Genomic DNA, 23,915 nt, shown 5'->3' on the forward strand with positions numbered 1-23,915 from the left:
GCATTTCCTATCCTGTTCCATGAGAGGGAGTATTTCATTCCTTGAAATTAAATTATGCTGTTGTCTGATCTAATGTCTGTGAACAAGTCACTTCTCTCAACTTGATTATCTTCAGCTGTACAATGAATGTTTACTAGATGATCTTTAATATCTGTTTCAGTTTTGCCAGTTGATGATTGATTTGTCATAGATGTTGTAATCTAGCATAAAATATCACTAATACTGGCGGACACGGTATATGTAAAGGTAGTTATTGAAAATTTCTTTGGAAAAGAAGAGAGGAAAATATTCCTTACTACTCATAACACTTTTATAAATAGTAATACTTATAAAAGAATCAGTGTGTTAAATAATATGATGTTAACTGAAAAATAGGACCCTGGATTTTGTCCTCTAGGAATTTATAGACTCAGTGGTAATATAAAACAAATACAAAGTTACCTTAGAAGGATAGGGTCTGCAATGAAGAAAGAAGCTTTTGACGTTAAGAAACATTAAAGTATAGTGGGAAAAGCCTTTTATGTAGAGGCAGGTGACCTGATGCTGCCATTTTTGAGGGTGTTATTTTGAACAAATCACTTACTCATTTTGTACCTTAGTTTCCCCATCTGCAAATTGAAATAGTACTATCTAACTGGCTACCTTAGACTGCTGGAAAGGTCAAATAAGATAATGGATGTAAAACACCATTTTATCTGTTTTCCTCACAGGACTACTGGGAAGAAAATGCTTTATAAATCACAAAGCATTATATTTTATTATTGTAATGAATTAGCTGTTTGAATATTCCGTAGGCAATTTTTTTAACACTTTAACCAGTCTTCTATTGGTTTTACAAAATGAGTTTCTGCTGAGTACTTTTAGTGTTAAAGAAAATTACTTTTGTATTTAAAGAGTTTAGATGTGACATTGGTAACTAATGAAAATATCCTTCATTTATGGAAAAATTCTTCTTGTTATTAGGTATTTACAAGGTTTAACTTGAATTCATATTATTAAATTTGATATCTTGGAATAATTTCTAAGTTTTGTAATATGTCTTTTAGTTTCTTAGTAGTAATTAAAGTCTCTTAGTTAAGATGTTGAATTATATTGAATAAATTACTTTTTAAATTAAGTAATGTTCTGTTTATTTCAAGTTGTTAACTAGGTCTTTTTATATTTTCATAGACAATCTGTTTCATCTTGATTCTGCAGCATTCCAGAATAGAAGTGTCCTTGGGGCTCTTTCTTAACATTGATATGGTACAGAAGATTTAAAATCAGGTATGACTTTTTGTCCAGAATCCATCAATGAAATGTAAATTTTAAGTTTTATACATTTGGACACATTTTGATTACATATTGATTCTTTTTTTGGCCATCTTTTAGCTGATGTTCACAAGGAATAGAGTCACGTGATGTATGAAGGGAAACACATACACTTCTCTGAGGTTGACAATAAGCCCTTGTGCTCATATAGCCCCAAACTGTGCAAGCAGCGGCGGCTCAACGGCTACGCTTTCTGTATCAGACACGTTCTGGAGGACAAGACTGCCCCCTTCAAGCAATGTGAATATGTGGCCAAGTATAACAGCCAACGCTGCACCAACCCCATCCCCAAATCTGAGGATCGCAGGTAAGACTTTTTAGGGCCTATATGTAATTAATATGGATTGTGATTTGGATTTTTTGGTTTTTGTTATTTATTTTTTGCTTAGATTGTATTTTTATTCTTTGGGGATTAGGGAATATTTGTAAAAGAAGTGTTCCAGTAAAGCATGTTCAAGTATTTTTCCCTCTTAATTTTATAGGCAATCCAGAATTAACTATTAAACTTTTTTCCTCCACAAAATTTGCTATTATTTCTATAGCTTATGAAGACCTTGCAAAGAAGTCTCTGACTCCTTTAAGTTTATTAGTTATTTAAATGAAAACAATTAAAAAAGGAATTTTTTTCTCATATATAAGCTCACTGGTCACTTATTGATTAAGATGGCATTCAGAAAATCTTTCATTGGTGCTAATGAAAACTATTTTGTAGACATTTTAAAAAACAGAATGTTGCAGGAAAGATGATTATGAAATTAAATATTTTTACAAGGATTTTGACATTTTTGGCTAAAGGGTGGCTATATAGGTATATATTTCTTAAAAAAAAAAAAAGGAAAACCAGAAATGTCATTGGATTATATTTCAATCTTTCCTATTAAATTTATTATTCAGGTTTTATTTTCTTTTAAAATGATTTTTAAGCCTTTTTGTGACAATAAAGTTTGGTATTAAAATATATATAATGTACTCACAGAACACAAAACTTTGTTTTTACATCTAAAGTAGTTCTAAGTTATAAACTGAAAAATGATGCCCAAGAAAATTCCTTCTAAGAAAACAATGTCTTAGAAATAAGTTTTATGATAAAATGTATACATGAATTGAAAGAGATGATCTGCTGCTGATCATACATCTTGCATGTTCTTAAGAGAATTCATATTCTTTTTTTATGGGCTACTTTTCCCTTTCTGATTTTCTTCATCATCAAAGAGCAATGTCCATCCTATTTATTACTTTATTTACTCATGTAGAGGATTATACAGTAGAGCAAATATTGCACATTTTCCCAACAATTTTAGCTATCCCTTGAAAAACTGGATATATTGTTTTTATATAAGTAACTGAAAATCATAATTTTAGTTTTGCATTTTTTTTATGTATTATATTTCCATTGGAGGGAAAACCTGAGACTCAGCTTTCACCTTTCTGTTTTCAAGTAAATATCTGTTTGATTGGAGTATAAAAGTTGTTCTGGTGAGCATCTAGACCTGTAATTTACATTTAATGTGTGAAATAAATAATTTGTATAAAATGAGATCATAGCAAAATGACTGTGTGGTTTGATGTAGTGATTTGGGAGTCCTCCCTTAGAATTACTAATCAGCACTTCAGGCTTCAAATTACAATACCTGAAAGTTATAGACAGTTGTTTAGTGAGGGAAGAAATAAAAGTTTAATCTTAGATGAAAAAAAGACTCATACTTTGTAGAAAATGTGCATGACAGAATTTGATTTTATAGATTAATAAGTAGCCTGAAAATTACAATTTCTCATTACTCTTTATTTTAGGATGATGGATGAACATAAATTAATTCATTGCCTTAAGTAGCATTTTTTAATATCTATATAATTTTGCTTTTAAATTTAGTTCAGCATTGACGCATTTGCCAATCTTGGATATTTTCCCAAGGGCCAGTACTAAAGACTTATTATTACCAGAGTTAAGAGCACAAATTAAAATGAGAGGCCAATCAGAAGTTCCCCACAATGTTATAGGCATTTCAGATAACCTCTTTTCTTTCACTTTTTAGCTCTGAAGTATACTTAAGATTTTTTAAAAGACAAAGATGGACTAAGGATAGACTGTTAATTCCTCATAAATCTATTAGGAGATGCTATGATTAAATACTAATTTAGATATTTTTACAGGATGATACCACAACTCAATATTATATTTTCTTTTTCTGTATTCTATATTGACTCAGATGTCATTAGAATCTGTTGTTTTTCAAATCCTAAAAAAAATCTAAATCAAAATTACTTCTAATTTGCGAGACCAGAACTTGGGAGAAGAATAATGTTTTTAAAATAACTTGAAGAAATCTAGATCATAATATTACTATCATAATATTACCTGTTTACAACTGCTATTCATGGTTACAAGGCTATATTTGTTTGCTTCTTCTATAGGTAACAAAAAAAAAAGATATATTAGTATTCATAATAAAGTTCTTCTTGGATAATTAAGGTGAATATTTTAAAATTGTTTTATAGGGTGTTTTTTTTTTTTTTAGCAGACTACTAAGGATAGTAATTTACAATATAATTTTGATGAGTTGGAGAATTTAGGAAACTTCTTAATATTGAATGGCTTACAGTTTGGCCAAATATATTAATGCTTCTGCTTTAAGAGGCCCTTTCTTACTAAAACAGAATGAATTGCATTGTATTATACTCAATGGAAGTACCAGAATGATTATTTTTTGTTAGTTTTTTTCCTTACTTTGAATTATAAAGTCAGTACCATGTATTAAGTACCTGCCTGCCATGTGCCAGGCACTCTACTAAGCAGTGAGGATACAAGGAAAGGCAAAAAATAGGTTCTTCTTTTGAGGAATTTATAGTCTAATGGGGAGGGGGAAAGAGAGGATAACAACTTACAAACAATTTAGTCAGCTCAGGTTTTTGCCAAAGATTTTTATTTTTAAAAGTTATTTTAACAATCAATCTTTTATAATTTGTCTTAATTTTGTATTAAATTTTTAGTGATGTCACAAAATCAGTTCTTGAATATTCAAAGCAGTATGGGAATTTCTTGGCATAGATAATCAGAAATGATAGATAATTGGCAATATGTGAAAACTATATTTTAATTGATAATTAATTTCCTGTTTATATTCCCAGAGAACTTGTGTATATTTATATATTTGGAGGGGAGTAGTCTACACTTTTATTCATAAGTACACAGAACTTTGGATGAGGAACTCCCCATCAATGCAGTTCTGCAACTGCTCTTTTACTTACAAATTTAGACTATTAGCTGAGGCACTGAAAAATTAAATGACTTACCTAAGGTAACAGTATCAAAAGTGGGAACTTGAAACCAGGTTTTCCCATTTCTGTGGCTGCCTCTGTCCATTTGTCATGCTTTGTACACATAGATTAGAGATTAGTCTTTTTGTAAATAATTTTAAAACAGGAGATCTTTACCTGTGGTTTGTTCATGAACTTAAAAAAATTTTTTGATGACTGTTTTTCAGTGTAATTGTTTCTGTTGTAACCCTATATTGTTTATAAATTTAAAACAGTATTGTGGAAAGAGGTTCATAGTTTCTACCAGAGTGCCAAAAGAGATCCACGACACAAAAAAGGTTAAAAATCATTGTTTTAGAATCTCACTAGAGTTACACTACATAGGAAAGTTATATGAGAGATAAACAGAATTGTCAGTATTTCTTTTTTTTTTTTAACAATTATGGTAAGGATGGGGTGTGTGTGTCAATTTATAGATTATTATATTAATACAAAAAAGTAAGGTCACTTGTAGTTGGGACAATATATATGCACATTGACAAAAGAAAACTGTTCAAGGGAGGAGAAAAGATTGATTTGAGGCCTAAATAAAAGCTGTGAAATTATTTTAAATTTATCTTTAAAATTAGTGAAATTAAAATTATTTACTGAACCAGAGTTTTATGTGCATTTACATAGTATCATCCCCATATACTTGTTTCTTTAGTTCATCCTCTTCAAATATGTTGCAAGCCAGTGGTTCTTAAGCTAGCACAGTCAAATATGTAAGACTTGTCTATTTTTTCTATCTTAGATAGAAATTATTCTGTAAAAAGTGAGAGACTTACAGGGATTTACTTACAGAAATACATATGCCCAATTCGGCACTAATGTCAGTAACATACTAAAGAGATATTAATTGAAAGAAATAGGTTTTTAATTTACAATAGAAGTATAAGTAAAGATATGTATATATACACACACACATACACACACATCACACACATCCTTCTCTGTTATATAAGTGTGTGTGCACACACTCACACACATACTCTATTGGACATAGCATTTATGGTTCCTATAAATTCCATTAAAATGTTTATGGAATACTTGTGTTATTATCCTTCCCTTTATTTTTTATTTTACTTTTTGAATAATAGGTTTTTTTTTTCCAAAATATATGCAAAGATAGTTTTCAGTATTCACTCTTGCAAAACCTTGTGTTCCAAATTTTTTCCCTTCCTTTCCCCACATCTCCTCCCCTAGACAGCAAGTAATCTAAGGTATGTTAAACATGTGAAATTCTGCTATACGTTTTATCATGCTGCACAAGAAAAATCAGATCAAAAAGGGAAAAAACTGAGAAAGGGGTGGGGGAAGCAAACAAGCAACAAAAAAGGTGAAAATAGTATCTTGTGACCCACATTCAATCTCCAAAATCCTCTCTCTGGATGCAGATGGCTCTCTCCATCACAAGTCTACTTATCCTTTTCTTTAAAGAGAACTCTGTAAAACATTGTTGAAAAGTGTGATCATTTATGGAGAATGGAAGGCTTGCCTGCTCTCCCCAACTTTTGTCCTCTGAGTAAGATAAAATAAATAACTAGGAGGGAAGACTGGGTTCTTGGCTTAGCTAGCCATGTTCCATTGCGCTCTTTAGCTGGAGATTACTAGAAGAAACATGACACTCATAGCACTGAAACCCTTCTAAACCAAAGATGCCCCATATCACCTTAAAATGCCTTAGTTGATGTATAAAATGAAAAGAACATCTTTTGTTGTTTGGGTCTTTTTAAATGGCCATTTCAGCCTAGTCTTGCTAATTATCCTGAAATGTCAGTATAAAAATTCTCATTTTTTAGGGAGTGTGGCTTTTAACAACCACTTTTCAAGTACCCAAATGGGTCTTGGGGCCTTCATTTAGCTCTGTTTATCCTGTCCAAAGGAAATCCAGAACTTACTGTGTATGCATTTTTTTAAAGGTACTGCAACAGCCACTTGCAGGTACTTGGCTTTATACCGAAAAAAGAGAGGAAGAAAAAGAATGACCCACTAGAGGAGGCGAAGGCCAGGCACCAGATGGATACCATGGCCTTCAGCCTGACGGTGCCCACCCTGGCCTTGAAGATGCCCAATGGACTTGATGGAATGTCCCTGTCACCACCAGGGGCGAGGGTCCCTCTCCACTACCTGGAGACAGAGTTGGAAGATCCTTTTGCTTTCAATGAGGAAGATGATGACCTAAAGAAAGGGGCAACTGTGAGGAAGAAGTTGCAGAGTAAGCTGGCCCAGAATCGGCAACGCCAGAGAGAGACAGAGATTTTAAAAGTCCGCCAAGAGCACTTTAGCCCCCCTCCTGCACCTTTGCAGCAGCAGCCTCCGCAGCAGCACGCCCATCTGCCACCTTTATCGACTTCTTTAAAGCCTCCAGGGCTGCCGCAGGGTCTGGTCTGCAAGTCCCCTCCACCTCAGAACACCAGCCTACCAATGCAGGGAGTGGCACCCACCACACACACTATAGCACAAGCCAGGCAGTCGTCCCAGAAGAGACCCCTGCCTCTCCCGCCCTCCGGTAGGGCTCCTGCTGCGGACCCGCCCCGGACTGACCGGGTCCTCATGAAAGCCACGGCCTTCTCTCCACACTCAGCTTGCATGAGTCGGCTGCAGAGACTGGTGAAACTGTGCACTCGGAGACGGCAGCTGGACACAGATCTGTTTCCCCATCTAGGTGAGTGGATAATCATCTCTGGCCTAGGGATCTAGGGACAGACCAAAGAGCTGGCAACTGACACATCTGGGCTTCTCATCATTGCTTTTGTGTTTCAGAGTTGTTGTTTCCTCTTTGGGTATACCCCAAAGTTTCTTTCTTTCTTTCTTTCTTTCTTTCTTTCTTTCTTTCTTTCTTCCTTCCTTCTTCCTTCCTTCCTTCCTTCCTTCCTTCCTTCCTTCTTTCTTTCTTTCTTTTCTTTTTTCTTCCTTCCTTTCTTTCTTTCTTTCTTTCTTTCTTCTTTCTTTTTTCTTTCTTTCTTTCTTCCTTCCTTCTTCCTTCCTTCTTCCTTCCTTTCTTTCTTTCTTCTTTCTTTCTTTCTTTCTTTCTTTCTTTCTTTCTTTCTTTCTTCTTTCTTTCTTTTTTTTTTTTTTGTTGAGGCAATTGGGGTTAAGTGGCTTGCCCAGTGTCACACAGCAAGGAAGTGTGAAGTGTCTGAGGCCAGATTTGAATTCGGATCTTTCTGACTTCAGGACTGGTACTCTATCCCCTGCACCCACCATCTGCCCCCCTACATTTCTTTCTACAGCAAAATATTCTGTTAAAATGTGTAAATTAGCTGATTATAAAGTGTCATGTGAGAGTTAATTTTAAAAATTGTAATTATTATTGCATATTATTGTGTTCTCTCTCTTCCATTTCCACCTTCCCCTCATATGAATAGCCACAATAATAAAACTCAAAGTGAAAATTAAGTCAGTTCAACAAACATTTATCCTATTATGTGATAAGGCTGGGGCTAAAAAAAGACCAAAAAAAAAAAATCACGATAGTTAGCATTTATATATACTCTAAGGTTTGAAAAGCATTTTAAAATATTAACTTATCTTCAGAACAACCCTAAGAGGTTCAGGGACTCTATTACTGTTTATTTCAGGGGCTCTATTTATTTCACAGAAGAGGAAACTGAAGAAAATAGAAGCGAAATGATTTGCCTCAGATCCCAGAGTTCCTTTAGTGTTCCATCTACTGCACTATCTAGCTGCCTCCTAGTAACTAGCATTATGTAGTGCTATATGGTTTGCAAGTTTTACAAATATTACCTTGTTCTATCCTCCACAACCCAGGGAGGGGTTATTATCCCCATTTTACAGATGAAGAAACTGAGATAGGTTAAGTGACTTGCCCATGATCACATGGCAAGTATGTGTCTGAGGCTGGCTTTGAATTCAGATCTTCCTGACTCCAAAACGAGGGTTCTCAAGAAGCTTATAATATAATGGGGGAGACAACATGCAAAAATAACTATATGCAAACAAGGTATATTCAAAATAAATTGGAGATCTCCAATCAAAAAAGGTAAGACAAAAAGACTTAAAACATAAAACATGGGATTTTATTGGGCACTTGAGGGAGGTCAGAAGACAGAGGTGAGGCAGGAGAAAATTCCAGGCATTGGAAGCAACCACTTTCATAATAAACCATATCTAGCAAATATGCATAATACTGCCAGGCAAATTCCTGAATTAGCCTATGTGAAAATGTCTATGCCTGCATTTTAAGTTCATCAAATGTATTCTGTCAGATGTGGTTTATTTTATCTTCTGATTTATAGTTTATCATTGCACTAATTAAAGTTTTAACTCATTCAAAGTTGATTTTTCTTATCTCTGTTAAATTTTTTTCTAATTTTGCTTGCTTCCTTCTGCATCAGTTCACAGTAATCTCACTTTTCGTTAAAACTGTCCCTTTTATCATTTCTTATAGCATCATAATTTCCCATTATATTCCTATGCCATAATTTGTTTGTCCATTTCCTAATACACAATCTTAGTCTCGAAATTTTGGCTAGTATGAAAAGCTGATATTAGTATTTTTGATCATATAGGTTCTTTTCTTTTTTCTTTGCTCTCCTTGGGATGTAGGCCCAATAGTGGTATGTATAGTCAATTCCAAGAGTATGTGCAATTTAATAATTTCGGGGACATGGTTCCAAATTGCTTTGCAGAATGGCTAAACTATATCACATCTCTACCAACAGTGCACTAGGGCGTAAAGGCAAAGTTATTAAAATGGGAAATATATTTGTAGTTTTATAAATATCAATTCAGCTAGCTTATGTAAACTAAAAATCCAAGGAAATAGTTATTTAAGTGTTTGGAAAATTTAATCTTTAAATTTTAACCCATTTTAAATAATCTATGAGAGAACAACTATCATTTTACATTCTTTATGATGAGCCCAATTTAAAGATAACTTCCCTGTTTCTGTCAAGGACACCACCAGCTTTCAGTTACAACAGTGTAACTTTTAACTTTTTAAATAACCCCATTCCCTAGTATCATTGAATTTTAAAAATGACTAACTAAAACTATGAGAATATAGCATCTACGAATTAATCTTTGATGTTACAAACATAAAAGAAACAGGAAATATTTACTTGTCTTTAACCAGAATTCATATTTTTAGGACTCAAATAAAAATTTTGAAAGGAAGGTTTATTTTTTGGGAAAATAATACTTTTAAATCCATTAGCAAATATAATCATCTAAATCATATTTGTTTTGCCAAGAGCAAAAGGAAACATTCTAGAAGCTAGAAGACCAGATTAGGGAACTCTGCTCACCCATAATCTGTTATTGGTTAGCTTAGTTGGTTATATTAGAACTAGTACAAATGAGGTCAAGGTTAGAAAAGTTTTGATTTTTAAGGCTCAGATAGTTTCATGCCAGGACAAGACATTCATTCCCATGATCACAGACAACATTCCTCATCTTAGGCATTTCATAGGTATGTAACATTGATCACCAAGTTAACCAGGTGAGTGGGTCTGGATGATTTAGCTTAAACCTATTTCACTTATGCTATTCATGGTAGATCTGAGACATCACCTTTGTCTATGAAAGATAGTGTATTATATACTTGTGGTATACAGAATGAAATTGTTGCTATTGTGATTATTTCATTATTGACTCTGTATCTTTTGGGGTAAATTAGAATATTATATTTGGCAAAGCAAAGTAATGTGCCTTTTAAGGTGACCTTACATTTGCCAGTAATTTCGAGTGTAGATTTAAGAATTTCTTTATTTTAGTAGCAACATATTATCTAATCTTAAATCTCAATAATTTTTTCAGTTGATTTTTTTCTTAGCTGTTCTTTGACATATATAAACCCACTTAAAATCTTTTGAGAGAATGATCCCTAACTTTTTTAATGATGAATCCAATTTGAGTATAACTTCCCTATTTTCTGTCAAGGGCGCGACTATCTTCCAATTATCATATTTTGGTGGCTCCACAGAATTTCTTTCTTTGTTTTCTTTTTCTTTTTATGAGGCAGTTGGGGTTAAGTGACTTGCCCAGGGTCACACAATTAGGAAGTGTTAAGTGTCTGAGACCAGATTTGAACTCAGGTCCTCCTGGTTTCAGGGCTGGTGTTCCATCCACCACATCATCTGCTCCACAACATTTCTTGCATCTGACCTCTTCATTTCCTTGACACTCCCCTACTTCAAGTCGTCATCACATCTTGACAAGATTATTGAGGTAGCCTCTATTTTCTCCGCTTTTTAAAAATCTATCCTCCATATGGTTGCCAAATTAATGTTTTCAAAATACGGGTCTGTCTGACACTTCTCTGTTTAAAAAATTGCAGTAGTTTCTTAGTGATTCTAGAATCAAACATAGATACCTTTTTTGATTCTAAGATCTGACTATAGTCTGTCTTTCTAAACCTAGTTCCTGTTACTCCCACTCATACACTCTATCTTCCAGTCAAACTGGCCTGTTTGCTATGCTGCTAGCAAAATATTCAGACATGATAGACACAATAATTTGTCTGTTGCTTCCTTGTCTTTGAAGGGGCTGTCCTCTACACCTGAAATGTTCTTCCTCCTAACTTTATTCTTTTGGAATTTCTAATTCTTTTCAAGAATTAACTTCAGTGGGACAGCTAGGTGGATAGAGCACCAGTCCTGAAGTCAGGAAGACCTGAGTTCAAATGTATTGTCAGACACTTAACACTTCCTGGCTGTGTGACCCTGGGCAAGTCACTTAACCCCAGTTGCCTCAGCAAAAAAAAAAAAAAAAAAAAAGAATTAACTTCAGGGCCATCTCCTAAAAGAGGCTTTTTCCTAGTCTCCCTCCATTACCCTGACATCCCATTTGTTGTCAGGGCTGTATCCCTTTCTCCTTATATCCCTAGGGCCAAAACAGTGCTTGGCCCAGAGAGTAGACCTAATAAATACTTGTTTAATGAAATTGGGTGAAAGTCCTTCTGCTAAAGTCAAAATCTTTAAAGGTGAACTTACAAAAGTAATATTAAGTGCCAAAGTCACTTAAAGTTTCATATGCATGTGAAAGACTGAGTAATGAATTTCCATGATTGTGACTGACTTTGTGTCACTTGCTCAGTGGTACTGTGGATAGAGTATATAGCCTAGAGTCTGGAAGCCCTGAATTTAAATTCAGCCTCAGATGTTTACTAGCTCTATGACCCTGAGCAAATTAAATGTTTATTCCTTCCCTCAGAAAATAAAAATGATTTTAGAAATTAAGATTTAAAAAATAAAAGAAAAAGTGGATATGCAGAATCCAGTTTTTAAAATAGAAATAATATAAATTTATACTAATATAATGAAATTCATTTTAAGTGGAATTATAATCTTATTCATTCAGAATTAAGTGTTCTTCAAAGTAATGTTAGAAGTCACGTCATTTATTTTTCATCCCCTATTACTCCTCTCTAAATTTGGATCCTAGAAAATTGAAGGGGAGGGGGAATTTACCATACTTTTCTGAAGGAACTGAATGAATTTCAAATTGTATCCATAATCTTCAATAAAATCTTTGGAGGTCTTTTGAAGCTATTTAAGACTAAATATATTATTGTGAGTTAGAAGGTGAATTGATAGTCAAATTTGACCATCAGTGGTTTTTACCTTCTTTCATTTGTCCTTCTTAAACTATTTGTCAAATACAATTGTAAATACAATAGAACAGTACAATTTGTAATTTAGTCTTGCTGTGTAGGGGTTAGTGAGTGCTATATTTTCAATTGTCAAAATATAATTTAATTTTCAATGATGGGGTAGTTCTTTTTATCTTAGAGCACAAGTAAAGGCTCATTAAACTGAAAAGACTTAGTTTGATTAATAAGTGCTCTTGAATTGAAACTCCTTTATAACAAAGTAAGCCATGTAAAAAATAAATATAACTTTCATAAATCACTTGAGCAGGGTTATTCTTAATTGGTTGTACATTACCAAAATAATTCCATACATAGTTTTTATCTGTTTTCAAATAGTTAAAGATAAATTGGGTTGCCTCTGACCAAATTAAGAAATTGGCAAAATTTGTCTTTTACCTCCATTTTTGCATTTCCCTCCTTCACTGCAAGTGACTCCCTCATTCACTTCAAATACTCTTGTTTTCTTATCTGAGTTTATTCATTATAAACTTCATAAGCAAATGGAGCTCAGCAGTCCTGAATACAGATTATTCTTGTTTACCTTTTCTCTCTTCCCTTAGGCTTTCTCCCTGTAACTCCCAGATTTGTGTTTTTGTTTGTGGTATATTTAATTTTTAATGATATTTTCATACTACTTGTTGATGTACTTTGTATTTTGTTCTGCCTAGTATACATTTGGCATTTAAACAATGTGGCAATTCAGTGGAGTAGGTGCTCTCTGCAAAGGAATTTGAAATATACACTTGTCAAAAAAGACTTTTATGGAGAACTCAAACAGGGCTGGCACTCACAAAATGGTCAGGAAAAACCCATACAAGGACACTCTCAAAGTCTCTTTTAAAAACTTTAGAACTGATTGTATGACATGGGAGACACTGGCACAGGACTGCCCAGCATGGCATGCCTTCATCAGAAAAAGGACTGTGCTTTATGAGCAAAGCAGAATTGAATTAGCTCAGAAGAAATGTGAGATGTACAAAGTTTGAGAGTTCGCTCCAAATGTTCACATGGACTTTTTGTGTCCAGACCTGTGGCAGAGCATTCTGAGCACATATTGCTCTGATCAGCCACAGGCAGACACACTAACTTGACTCTAACATAATGATGTCAGTTTGGTCTTCTTTGTGAACAAAGGACAGTAACCAGCCATTTTCTTCTGCCTACCTAAGTTCTCACAGCTTATTATCAGCTTAACCAAGTGATGGCCAGTTTAACTATAACAACTCAAGAAGACTATCAAGTTATAGAAGGATTGTGATCCGCACTGGTAAAGGGAATATCCATAGCAGTGAACTATAAATGCTAGGATAGAAGTATGTCCTTACTGTAAATCTCCTTATATCTTAAAATACATCCTATGGCTCCTTATTTTTATCCTTGCTGATGATAGACATCTTTAATAAAGAATAGAAAACTTTTTTTGTTGTTGTATTTAAGGTTCAGTTTTTTAAAATAATGAATATTAATCAGCTATTGTAGTAATGTCTTAGAATCAAACAGGCATCTTAGATAGAATTTATTTACATTATGGTAGTACTACCATTATTAGCTTGGACAATTTTGAATGATTTTTATTTCCTAAATTCAAAGATAAATTATTTCTTTGAATTTTAATTTTTCTATCTATATGTCATCTGCTCATCTGCCTCAGGGCTGGACTGGTCTGAAGATAGTGGAGAAGAATTGGAGGAATCAGAGCAAGCCTCGCCATACCAGGTTGCATGGTCCATCCGAGAAACCCTCAGATATGAGAGACAAGAGTAAGTCTTTCTTTTCTTATTAAAAATAAATTAAGTTATGTAACACACAGATTTTGTATATGGACATTAAATTTCTTTGACTGTCACATTGGGTTGGGTCTTTTGATAGAGGAAGCTATGGCAAAATGTGTTTCTTCTAAGAAATTCACTTCATCTGGTAGAACTTCCTGGTAAACTCATTTCTTTATCTGTCCTTTACAACTCAATTAGAATAGATATTGGCTTTATGGAATGCTGGTGCTGAAAAGGGACTTTAAAAATCATCAAGTCCAACCTCTTCTTTTATGGGTGAGAAACTGAAATCCAAAGGGGTTATATATGCAAAGCAATATAGCTGTTTAGTGGCAGAGCAGTGACTTGAGCATTGCTTTCCAAATTCAGTTTTTTATTATTTGTACTGTTTCATAAATAGTGTCCATGTCCCCTGTCCCCAGGAAACAGAAAGGCCAATATATTTGAATTTTTCTTAGTTTTGGAAAGTTTAGACCCATCATTATTTAATTAACATTTGTTGAGTTTTGCTTAGTATTGTACAACTGTGTACAAGACAATTTTTTTAAAAAGGAGTTTGTTGGGTTTTTAAAAAATTATAATAATAGCTTTTTATTTTTCAAAGTACATGCAAAGATAGTTTTCAACATTCATCCTTGCAATACCTCGTACAAGACAACTTCAGTAGTTATTTTCAATATTTTCAATTCCAATGTTATTTTTTTTTCCAGCTTTACCAAAAAAAAAATGAGATGTACTTTGACCTTTCTTTTCTAGTTCTGACTTCTAAACAGGAACTTGGAAAGGTAGCATTATATCATGTAATTTTGAAAGACGATATTGCTTTTTGTTTAATAGAAGAGGAATATACTCTGGAAATATAGGGTTCTTTTGACTATTGCACTTCACTAGTACAGGCACCATCATGACAAGGAAAATTCAGTTCCATTTCTCTGCTTTTTTGAGAAGATAGTGAATATTGCACATTCTTATTTGCTGACTTTTGCCTCTGGAATGTAAATTCCTTGAGGACTTGAACTACTTTTTATTCCAAGTATAATGCTTGACACAGAAATTGTTTGATAAATGCTTGTTGATTAATTTATTCACACCTATTTATTCACCCACTAAGTACATAAATATCATTTCCATGATAGTGTTCTGTTTCTAAAAAAAATTTTAAGGATTCCCCATAGCCTAGGGAACAAATTCAAAGCTCAGCAATTCCTTAAAAACAAACAAACATTTCTTCCCTCTTTAACCTTTAAAAAAAGTATTGATGGGATTTATTTTGCTATAGCAATCATTTCCCAATAAAAACCTAAACAAATCTGTCTTTAAAATGTGTTCCCTAAAAATAATTTTTCAGTTATTAGATATGTCCTAACTTTGACCATTATATTTGGCTAGAGTTTTGTGGCTTTTATTAATATTGTAATCATCATGTGCATTATTATTTTTTCACTTTGATTTTTTCACTCTGCAAAATTTCATAGAAGTTTGCCTATGTATCTCTGAATCAGGAGTCCTCAAACTATGGCCTGCAGGCCAGATGTGGCAGCTGAGGGTGATTATCCCTCTCACCCAGGGCTATGAAGTTTCGTTATTTAAAGGGCCACAAAACAAAGTTTTTGTTTTTACTATAGACCAGCCCTCCAACAGTCTGAGGAACAGTGAACTGGCCCCCTATTTAAAAAGTTTAAGGACCCCTGCAAGCCTTCCTTTACAGTGAAATAATATTCTACTATATTTGTTTATTTCCAGTTTGTTCAGCTCAGTTGTTTTAGGACAGATGACCTTTTTCTCAGTTCTTTTCTAGGAAAAATGAGTTATTTGTTATGTCTTTTGTTTTTTATGTCCAATTTATTTCCCATTATTTCTCCCCTCCCAAACAATTAAGAAAGATTGACCCATAGAATAATTGCATCCAGCATTATTTGTAACATTCCACAGTCATAGCTGCCCACCTATCTGTTGAGATAAGAGAAATGTATTTCACCATCTCTTTTCCTAAAGCATGACTGGTCACTTGCGATTTCGCTGGCAGCCTTTTAGTATAATTTTTGTTGTTGTTATTGTTATTTTAGGTCTTCTGGTTCTGCTTTCTTTGTTTTTTATCAATTGATATAGGTTTTCCTATATCAGTCCTCAGACTTTGGATCTGAGTGTTAATCTCATGTTTCATTCATTTCTTAATATAATAATATTTCATTACATTCATATTTCATGATTTGTTCAGCTCTACCCCAGTTAATGAGTATGGTTCTTAGTGTTCTAGATCCCTTTCACATTTTATCCAATTATAAATAATTATTTCCTGTTTTTTCTGCCATGATGCATCATCTTCTTCCTTGGCCAGTCCTTTGTTTTCTTTTGCTTTTTTATTTCATTCAGATTTAAGGCAATTTAACTTTTACCTAGCAATCATCTTTTTCTATAGTCTTTCCTTTAATTGAAGCTGTAAGAGTCTCAGTTCCTCATCACCTTTTTTTTTTTTTTTTTTTGGCAGACAATTGTCAAGCTTTGAATTCTTTTGATATCTTTTGTTTTCATACCTTCATTTCCAGTTGATTTCCCCATCCACCTCCAATGAACTGTTTTATAAAAAAATACTTTAAAAGAAAGAAAAAAAAATCAGCAAAACTAAATGAAGTGTTTGCTATGTTTGACAATTCATGCAGTATACCATACTCAGCAGTGCCCTATCTGTAACAAAAAGAGAGCTGCATATTTTTCTCTGTGACCAAGCTTAGTTATTATAATCATAGAATATTAATTATTTTGCTTTTCTTTCCACTTGCATTATATAATTATTGCATATATTGTTTTCTTGGTTTTGCTTACTATCAGCTTATATCTTTTTATGTTTCTCTGAATTCTTCATATAGTGGGAAATTTGTTTCTTTTGGTATGGTGATATTTCATTACATTCATGTGCCACAATTGTTTTAGCCATTATCCATTGGTGGACATCGTTTCACATCATGGGGATTATGGGCAAAGTGCCCCTGCAGTCTGGAATATCCATGTTTTTTTGGCCCTCCTTTCGTACTGGAGAAGCCTGAATAGTTTTCTTTTATAATAAGTACCTTATAATAAATAATCCAAATAAGTAAAATTTGGGTTGATGATATATAATACTATACATATATTTTACGCATTTCTGAGTTTCTGAACTTTTTCTGTGTTGTCTGCTGGCCTTTACATGTTGTCTGTGGCTTCTATGAAATTCCCTCAAAATTCTCATTTAATTTCTTATGCCGATAAAGTTTTGATCTTGAAGGGATAATTGTGTTTTGCTGCCTGCTCTTTTCTAGTCTTGACTTTAGATCTGAGCAGTACTCAATGTCTTTAAGTGTCTTATCACATACCCATCTGTCTTACTGTTCTTAAAACTTAACATTTCCTAGCTTATTACCTTCCTTTTCTAAATGATCTACTTCTAATCTTTTTTTTTTTTTTCTAGTTTTCCCAGTGGTACTACCATCATTTAGTTATTTAGATTTAAAACTTAAGTATCATTTTTGAGTTTTGTTATTTTTTTAATCTCTCAAGTCCCATCATTATTTTTTCCTTTAAAATGTCTTTTAAATCTGTCTCTTTATTTCATTCTCTGAATCTCTGTGATTTATTGTCTAAAAACTAAATGAAAACTCTTCCTTTGCTATGATGTCATTATTCTATTTTGCTTTCCATTTCCATTGTTCCCTCCCCCATTCTATTGTTAACAAACTTCCCTTTATTAGTTTTCTTCTTTAACATATTCCTTCTTGCGCAAATGGAAACCCGAGCCTTTTCAAGCAGATAGTGCATCCTTAGCTTCTCTTTCCAGTACTGGATGTACCTTCTCTTGTCCTACCCCTCTTATTGGACCAGTATGAGAAATAGATATTCTATTCCTCACTGACAGTTCTGGACCAATCTCTTTCATCCTACCCTCCCTATCACCCCCATCCATTATTTAACAACCTTTCCTCCTTTTAGTTTCATGATATTCCGATATATAGATATACAGATCCTGGTTGTTATCTGCCATTAGGTCATTCTCCCATCTTTCTAGTGAAGTTCAGTAACTAGCTCATGGTCTCCCTTTCTTCCTGCATTGTTGCTATCCTACTTGGGGACTTTGGTTTCCTCTAACACACCTTGGTCTCCCAGTTGATCAGTCTCTGCCTCTTCAGTGATTTGTACCTTCATCATACCTTACCCAATCACTAAGTATTTATTAAGCACTTACCATGTGCCAAACACTTAACTGAACTAGGTGCTGGAGATAAAAAGATTTATCTTCTGTTAAGGAAGATGACATTTATATAAATTATACATAACATATACAAAGAACTAGTCTAGGTGTTTTGGTGCATACAAAAAATCATAATGCAGTTCTTAATCTGATGGAGCCTATTAATTTAGCTTGGGAACTAGACAATCAAATGAAAATTAAAACATGTACCACTTTAAAGCAGGCTATTAAAAAACCTCATAGTGGGTGTAAATTAAAATGGTAGTGTCAGAATACTACCAATCCACACAACTAGTTAATATTCCATTCTATGTAATAGAGTTTCTTTCTTTCTTTCTTTCTTTTTTTAATGTGAAAATTAGGGCATTTCTCTCTCTCTCTCTTATAAAGCTTTTTATTTTCAAAATATATGCATAGATAATTTGATAACATTGACCCTTGCATAGCCTTATATTTCAGATTTTCTTCTCCTTCTCTCCACTCCCTTCCCTAGATGGCAAGCAATCCAGTATATGTTAAACAAGTTAAAATATATGTTAAATCCAATATGCATAAACATATTTATGCAGTCCTCTTGCTGCATAAAAAAATCAGAACAAAAAAAGAAAGTAAATGAGTAAGAAAACAAAATGCAAATGAACAACAACAAAAAGAATGTTATGTTGTGATCCACATTCAGTTTCTACAGTCCTCTCTCTGGGTGTAGATGGCTCTTTTTGTCACAAGATCATTAAAACTGACATCAATCGTCTTATTGTTGGAAAGAGTTATGTTTATCAGAATTGATCATCATATAATATTGGTGTTGCTGTATACAATGATCTCTTGGTTCTGCTCATTTCACTTAGCATTAGTTCACGTAAGTCTCTCCAGGCCTTTCTAAAACCATCCTGCTGGTGATGTTTTATAGAACAATAATATTCCATAACATTCACATACCATAACTTATTCAGCCATTCTCCAACTGATGGGCATCCACTCAGTTTCCAGTTTCTTGCCACTATGAAAAGGGCTGCCACAAACATTTTTGCATGTACAGGTCCCTTTCCCTCCTTTAAGATCTCTTTGGGATATAGGCCCAGTGGAAGCACTGCTGGGTCAAACGGTATGCACAGTTTGATAACTTTTTGAACATAGTGCTAAATTGTAGAATTTATTTTTTCAAGGAAAAAAAAAGTTGCCTACTATTGTAACCAGCCTTTTCTTCTAGTTAGAAACCATTTAAAAGAAATCATATATGCATTTCAAGAGAAACTACATTTAATTTTTTAATAGAAGAAAATCTAGAGCATAGTAAGTACAAAAACTTTGTGAATGAATGCTGACAGTGTAAATCATTGTAAAAAATCATTGAAAGGGATATGCCCATCTGTCATTTCCCAAATATGCTGAAACTAATCTAAAACTTTCTTAGTCACATTTGAACTTACCATCATCTATAACTGTTAGTCCTCCATTTCTAAAAAGCCAAAATTCCTTTCTTGTACCTCTTTAATATTTTCATCTCTTCCTCTGCCTCACTTCTAAATCTGTAATCTGTCCTCATTATCACCGCTAATTATTTCATCTTTCCCTGCTTTTCTCGTGTATCACCCCTACTCTGTTTTTGCGTTATTCTCTGAAGTCTTGTTTCTAATAGTTAAGTAATTAAACAAGGATTTTATTACTCACTTAATATTGCCAAGAACATTTTATATTGCTTAGCACTGGGGTTACAAAGAACCCTACCTTCAAAAAGTTTTTATTCTAATGGGGGAGACAATGTCCAAATAAGTAGGTACATAAGAGAAATACACAGAATAGATGGAAGAGCACTTGGTGGAAGGCGAAAGCCTTCAGCACAAATACTTGAGCTGAGTTTTGAAGGAAGTCAAGAAAGCTTGAGAGGTGGAGGCAAAGAAGCAGCACATTCCAGGCATGGAGTTAGCTGGATATCTGTTTGAGGAATAACAAGTAGGTCAATACACAACAACTGAATCATAGAGTATGTGGAAAAGAGTAGAATATAAAAAAACTAGACAGGTTGGAAGCGATCAGGTTATGAGGAGGTTTAAAAGCCAAAGAGAGTTTCTGTGTATAATCAAAAATCCTTAGGGAATGAGTAAGGTTAGGGAATGCCTTCAGGAGAGATAAGAATTTTTGGAACAGTATGACCTTGAAGAATTGGACAACCAGATTAGTTCAAGATTAGTAGAATGATTGCCTTGATACAGTAAGGATCTAATTGAGATTAGGTAACAAATTTCTAGTGGATCCCAGTTCAACATATTATATCTTAAATTCTCAAGTCTCTTGTGTCCTTATTCTAGGACTGTTTGCCGTATTCCAAATCTCAATCCTGGGTTACTCACATCTACATTATGAGCTTCCCTTTCTCATCTTAATGTCTCCAATACTTTCAGCACCTACATTTTCTTCTTTGCTTTAGTCTAAAAAAAAGGGGTGCCCTTAAGGGCAGCCCTTACATATGATGTCTCCAAAATCTTTTCAGTGCCAAGTTTTAGTAGGTTAAAAGTTCACAACAACTTTTGAAATGTTCAGTATTTATACTCTTTATCAATTTCTCTTTGATTATATGATCTCTCTAATTTTTAATCGCTTTTCACTGGCTTTTCTGCTGCACAGATATGACAAGACCTTCTCTATACTTGAAATTTTCCAATCAACTTTGCTTAATTATATCAATCCCTCAAATTATAATTCTGTATTTTCTTTCCCTTTTATAATCAAAATACTGGAAAATACTATCTAAGTTTGTTTTCTCCAATTCATCATTTTCTAATTCCTTCCCATCACCCACTGTTCTCTTCAAGATTATTAGTCTTGTTTTAATTGATAAATCTACTATCTCTTTTTCAGTCCTCATCTTTGAATATCTCTATAGGTTGCTATAATGTTGATTGTTCCCTTCTCCTGGATATTCTCTCTTCTTTGAGTTTTTGCCATGCCACTCTTTTTTTTTTTTTTTTTTGAATTTTTTATCTTTAATATACCTTACTTTATGAGTTATGTTGGGAGAGAAAAATCAGAGCACAAAAAAAAAAAAACAGAAAAAAAAAAGTGAACATAGCATGTATTGATTTACATTAAATCTCCTTAGTTCTTTTTCTGGTTGCAAATGGCATTTTCTGTCCAAAATCTATTGGGATTGCTTAGGTCACTGAACTACTGAAAAGAACCTAGCCTTTCATAGTTGTCATTGCACATTCTTGTAGTTATTATGAATACTGTATTCCTGGTTCTGCTTCTTTCACTCAGCATCAGTTCATGTAAATCTTTCCAGCCTTTCTATAATCATCTTGTTCATTATTTTTTATAGAACAATAATATTTCATTACTTTCATATCCCACAACTTGGTCACCCATTTTCCAATTAATGGACATTTATTCCTTTTCCAATTTTTTGCTACCTCAAAAAGAGCTGCTACAAACATTTTTGCACATGCCACATCACTCTTTATTGATTTTAGTCTAACCTCTTTGTCATTATCTGTTGCTAGCCCTTCTTCTATGTTTTAGTTCTCTCTGCATGAGTGTATTCTAAGTATCTATCTTGGGCCCCCTTTTTTTGTGCACCTCAACTTCTCAAGATTCACTTACCACTTCTATGAAGACAGCTTTTAATTTTTCTCCTTTGCATCACCAACTTCTACTAGACAATTTTCATCTGTATGACTCATGTTCATCCCAAACACATTATGTCCAAATCAGAAGATATTATCTTCTCCCCTAAATCCATCCCTCTTCTCGTCTTTCCTATTTCTGTAGAAAATCCCACCACCTTTCCTTTCTCTTAAGTTGAAAATTCTTTAATTCTTCTCTCTTCCTTCTTCTCTCAACCACCTGCTCATATTCATTTAATTATTAAGTCTTTTCCTGCAACATATCCCACATTTGTCCTCTATTCACTCATTTGACCACCATCCTAACTTCAGACCTTCATTACCTCTTACCATGATTATTGTGTTAATAGCTTTCTCCTTTCCCTTCTCCACTCCATCTTCTTTATATCTATTAAGTTAAAGTATAGATCTGATCATGTCATTTTAGCCTGGCTCACTGACTCCTAACTGCTACCATAGTAAAATTCTTTTTTTGGATCTTTACTGTATGACCTAATCTAATTTTTTAAAGACATTTCACATTACAGTTAGGTCCCAATTAATACAAATTAGGAATCTCATAAAATGGTTACATATGCAAAATATGGTAATTGATTCTTTTAGTGGAAATATGTAGTATAAATTCAAATACTACAACCGCTTTATCAAAACCTCATTATACTTCTCTTCAATATATAATACATAGGATGCAAACCTGCATTGCCGTTCTTGTTATGAAACATGACTTTTATTAAATGCCTAGCAGTCCTTGCCCTCACAAATCCTCTGTTCTTTCAGGATGTGCTTTCTGTCTCAGATTTGTATCCATGTATATGTTGTTTCCTTTCTAAAATACTTTTCCTTTTCATCTCTGACTCTGAATTCTTTTAATATTTTCTTTAACTACTTACTACCTTTTGTATAACTTCTCTCCTGATCTTTCCTTCTTGTGAATATTCTAACCAATGCTCTCCCTATTATTTTGTTTATTTTGTATCTACTTAGTATTTACTTATCCATGGATAACTTGTTTCTATCCAGGAAAATGCTAAAACTCCTTGGTGGGAAGGGACTGTTTTGTTCTTGTATTCTTAGCATCTAGGACAATGCCTTTCTTCTTGAATAAGTACAATATAAATGCCTATTAAATTAAATTCCCACTGCTATTACCCTTCTGTAGGCTAAAGATTGAAAAAAAAAAGAAGAGAAAATATAGGATAACTGATGTTAGAAACAATTGACTTGGAATAGCTTAAAGAGAAAAGATGAGACTCTCTGAAAACAATGACTTTTAAAAGCCTTGACATTACATTTCAGAAATGAGAATGTTTGAGTTTTTTACCAGAGGACAAAATAAAAATAGATTCAACCTATTACCTCCTGAAAAGCACCCCAAAAGGAAAATTCCCAGGAATGTTAAAGCCAAAATCAGAGCTTCCACATCAAGAAAAAATTATATATATCCTGCAAGCATCCAGATATAAGCAGTTCAAATTCCATGGAATTTTCAGGATCACACAAGACCCAATAACTTCTGCTTAAAATGAGAGATTTTGAATTCCATTCAAAGTAACTGTCGACAGCATAAAATATTTGGAAATCTGTCTACCAAAGGAAAGTCAGGAATTATATAAGCAAGATTACAAAAAACTTTCCACACAAATAAAGTCAGATTTAAATAATTGGAAAAATATTAAGTGCTCTTGGATAGGCTGAGCGAATATAATAAAGGTGACAATCCTCCCTAAATTAATCTATTTATTTAGTGCTATACCAATCAGACTTCCAAAAAAATATTTAATGATCTAGAAAAAATAGCAACAAAATTCATATGGAAGAGCAAAAGATCGAAAATCTCAAGGGAATTAATGAAAAAAAAATCAAATGAAGGTGGCCTAGCTGTACCTGATATATATTATAAAGCAGCAGTCACCAAAACCATTTGGTATTGGCTAAGAAATAGATTAGTAGATCAGTGGAATAGGTTAGGTTCATAAGACAAAATAGTCAACTATAGCAGTCTAGTGTTTGACAAACCCAAAGATCCTAACTTTTGCGATAAGAATTCATTATTTGACAAAAACTGCTGGGATAAC

General features: G+C 33.5%; 1 protein-coding gene across 1 annotated transcript in view; it reads left to right on the plus strand.

Annotated features, from left to right (window-relative positions):
• The first annotated feature begins 1,168 nt into the window (after positions 1 to 1,168).
• INO80D (INO80 complex subunit D) overlaps positions 1,169 to 23,915 on the plus strand; it is a 61,907-nt gene continuing 39,160 nt past the window's right edge. The window contains exons 1-4 of the mRNA XM_051983711.1: positions 1,169 to 1,266; positions 1,372 to 1,618; positions 6,528 to 7,273; positions 13,875 to 13,983. Coding sequence (XP_051839671.1) covers positions 1,401 to 1,618; positions 6,528 to 7,273; positions 13,875 to 13,983 — 1,073 coding nt within the window. The 5' untranslated portion in view covers positions 1,169 to 1,266; positions 1,372 to 1,400. The remainder of the gene's footprint in view (positions 1,267 to 1,371; positions 1,619 to 6,527; positions 7,274 to 13,874; positions 13,984 to 23,915) is intronic.

Source organism: Antechinus flavipes, chromosome 3 (genome assembly GCF_016432865.1).
Source record: "Antechinus flavipes isolate AdamAnt ecotype Samford, QLD, Australia chromosome 3, AdamAnt_v2, whole genome shotgun sequence".
In the NCBI taxonomy this organism is placed as follows: domain Eukaryota; kingdom Metazoa; phylum Chordata; class Mammalia; order Dasyuromorphia; family Dasyuridae; genus Antechinus; species Antechinus flavipes.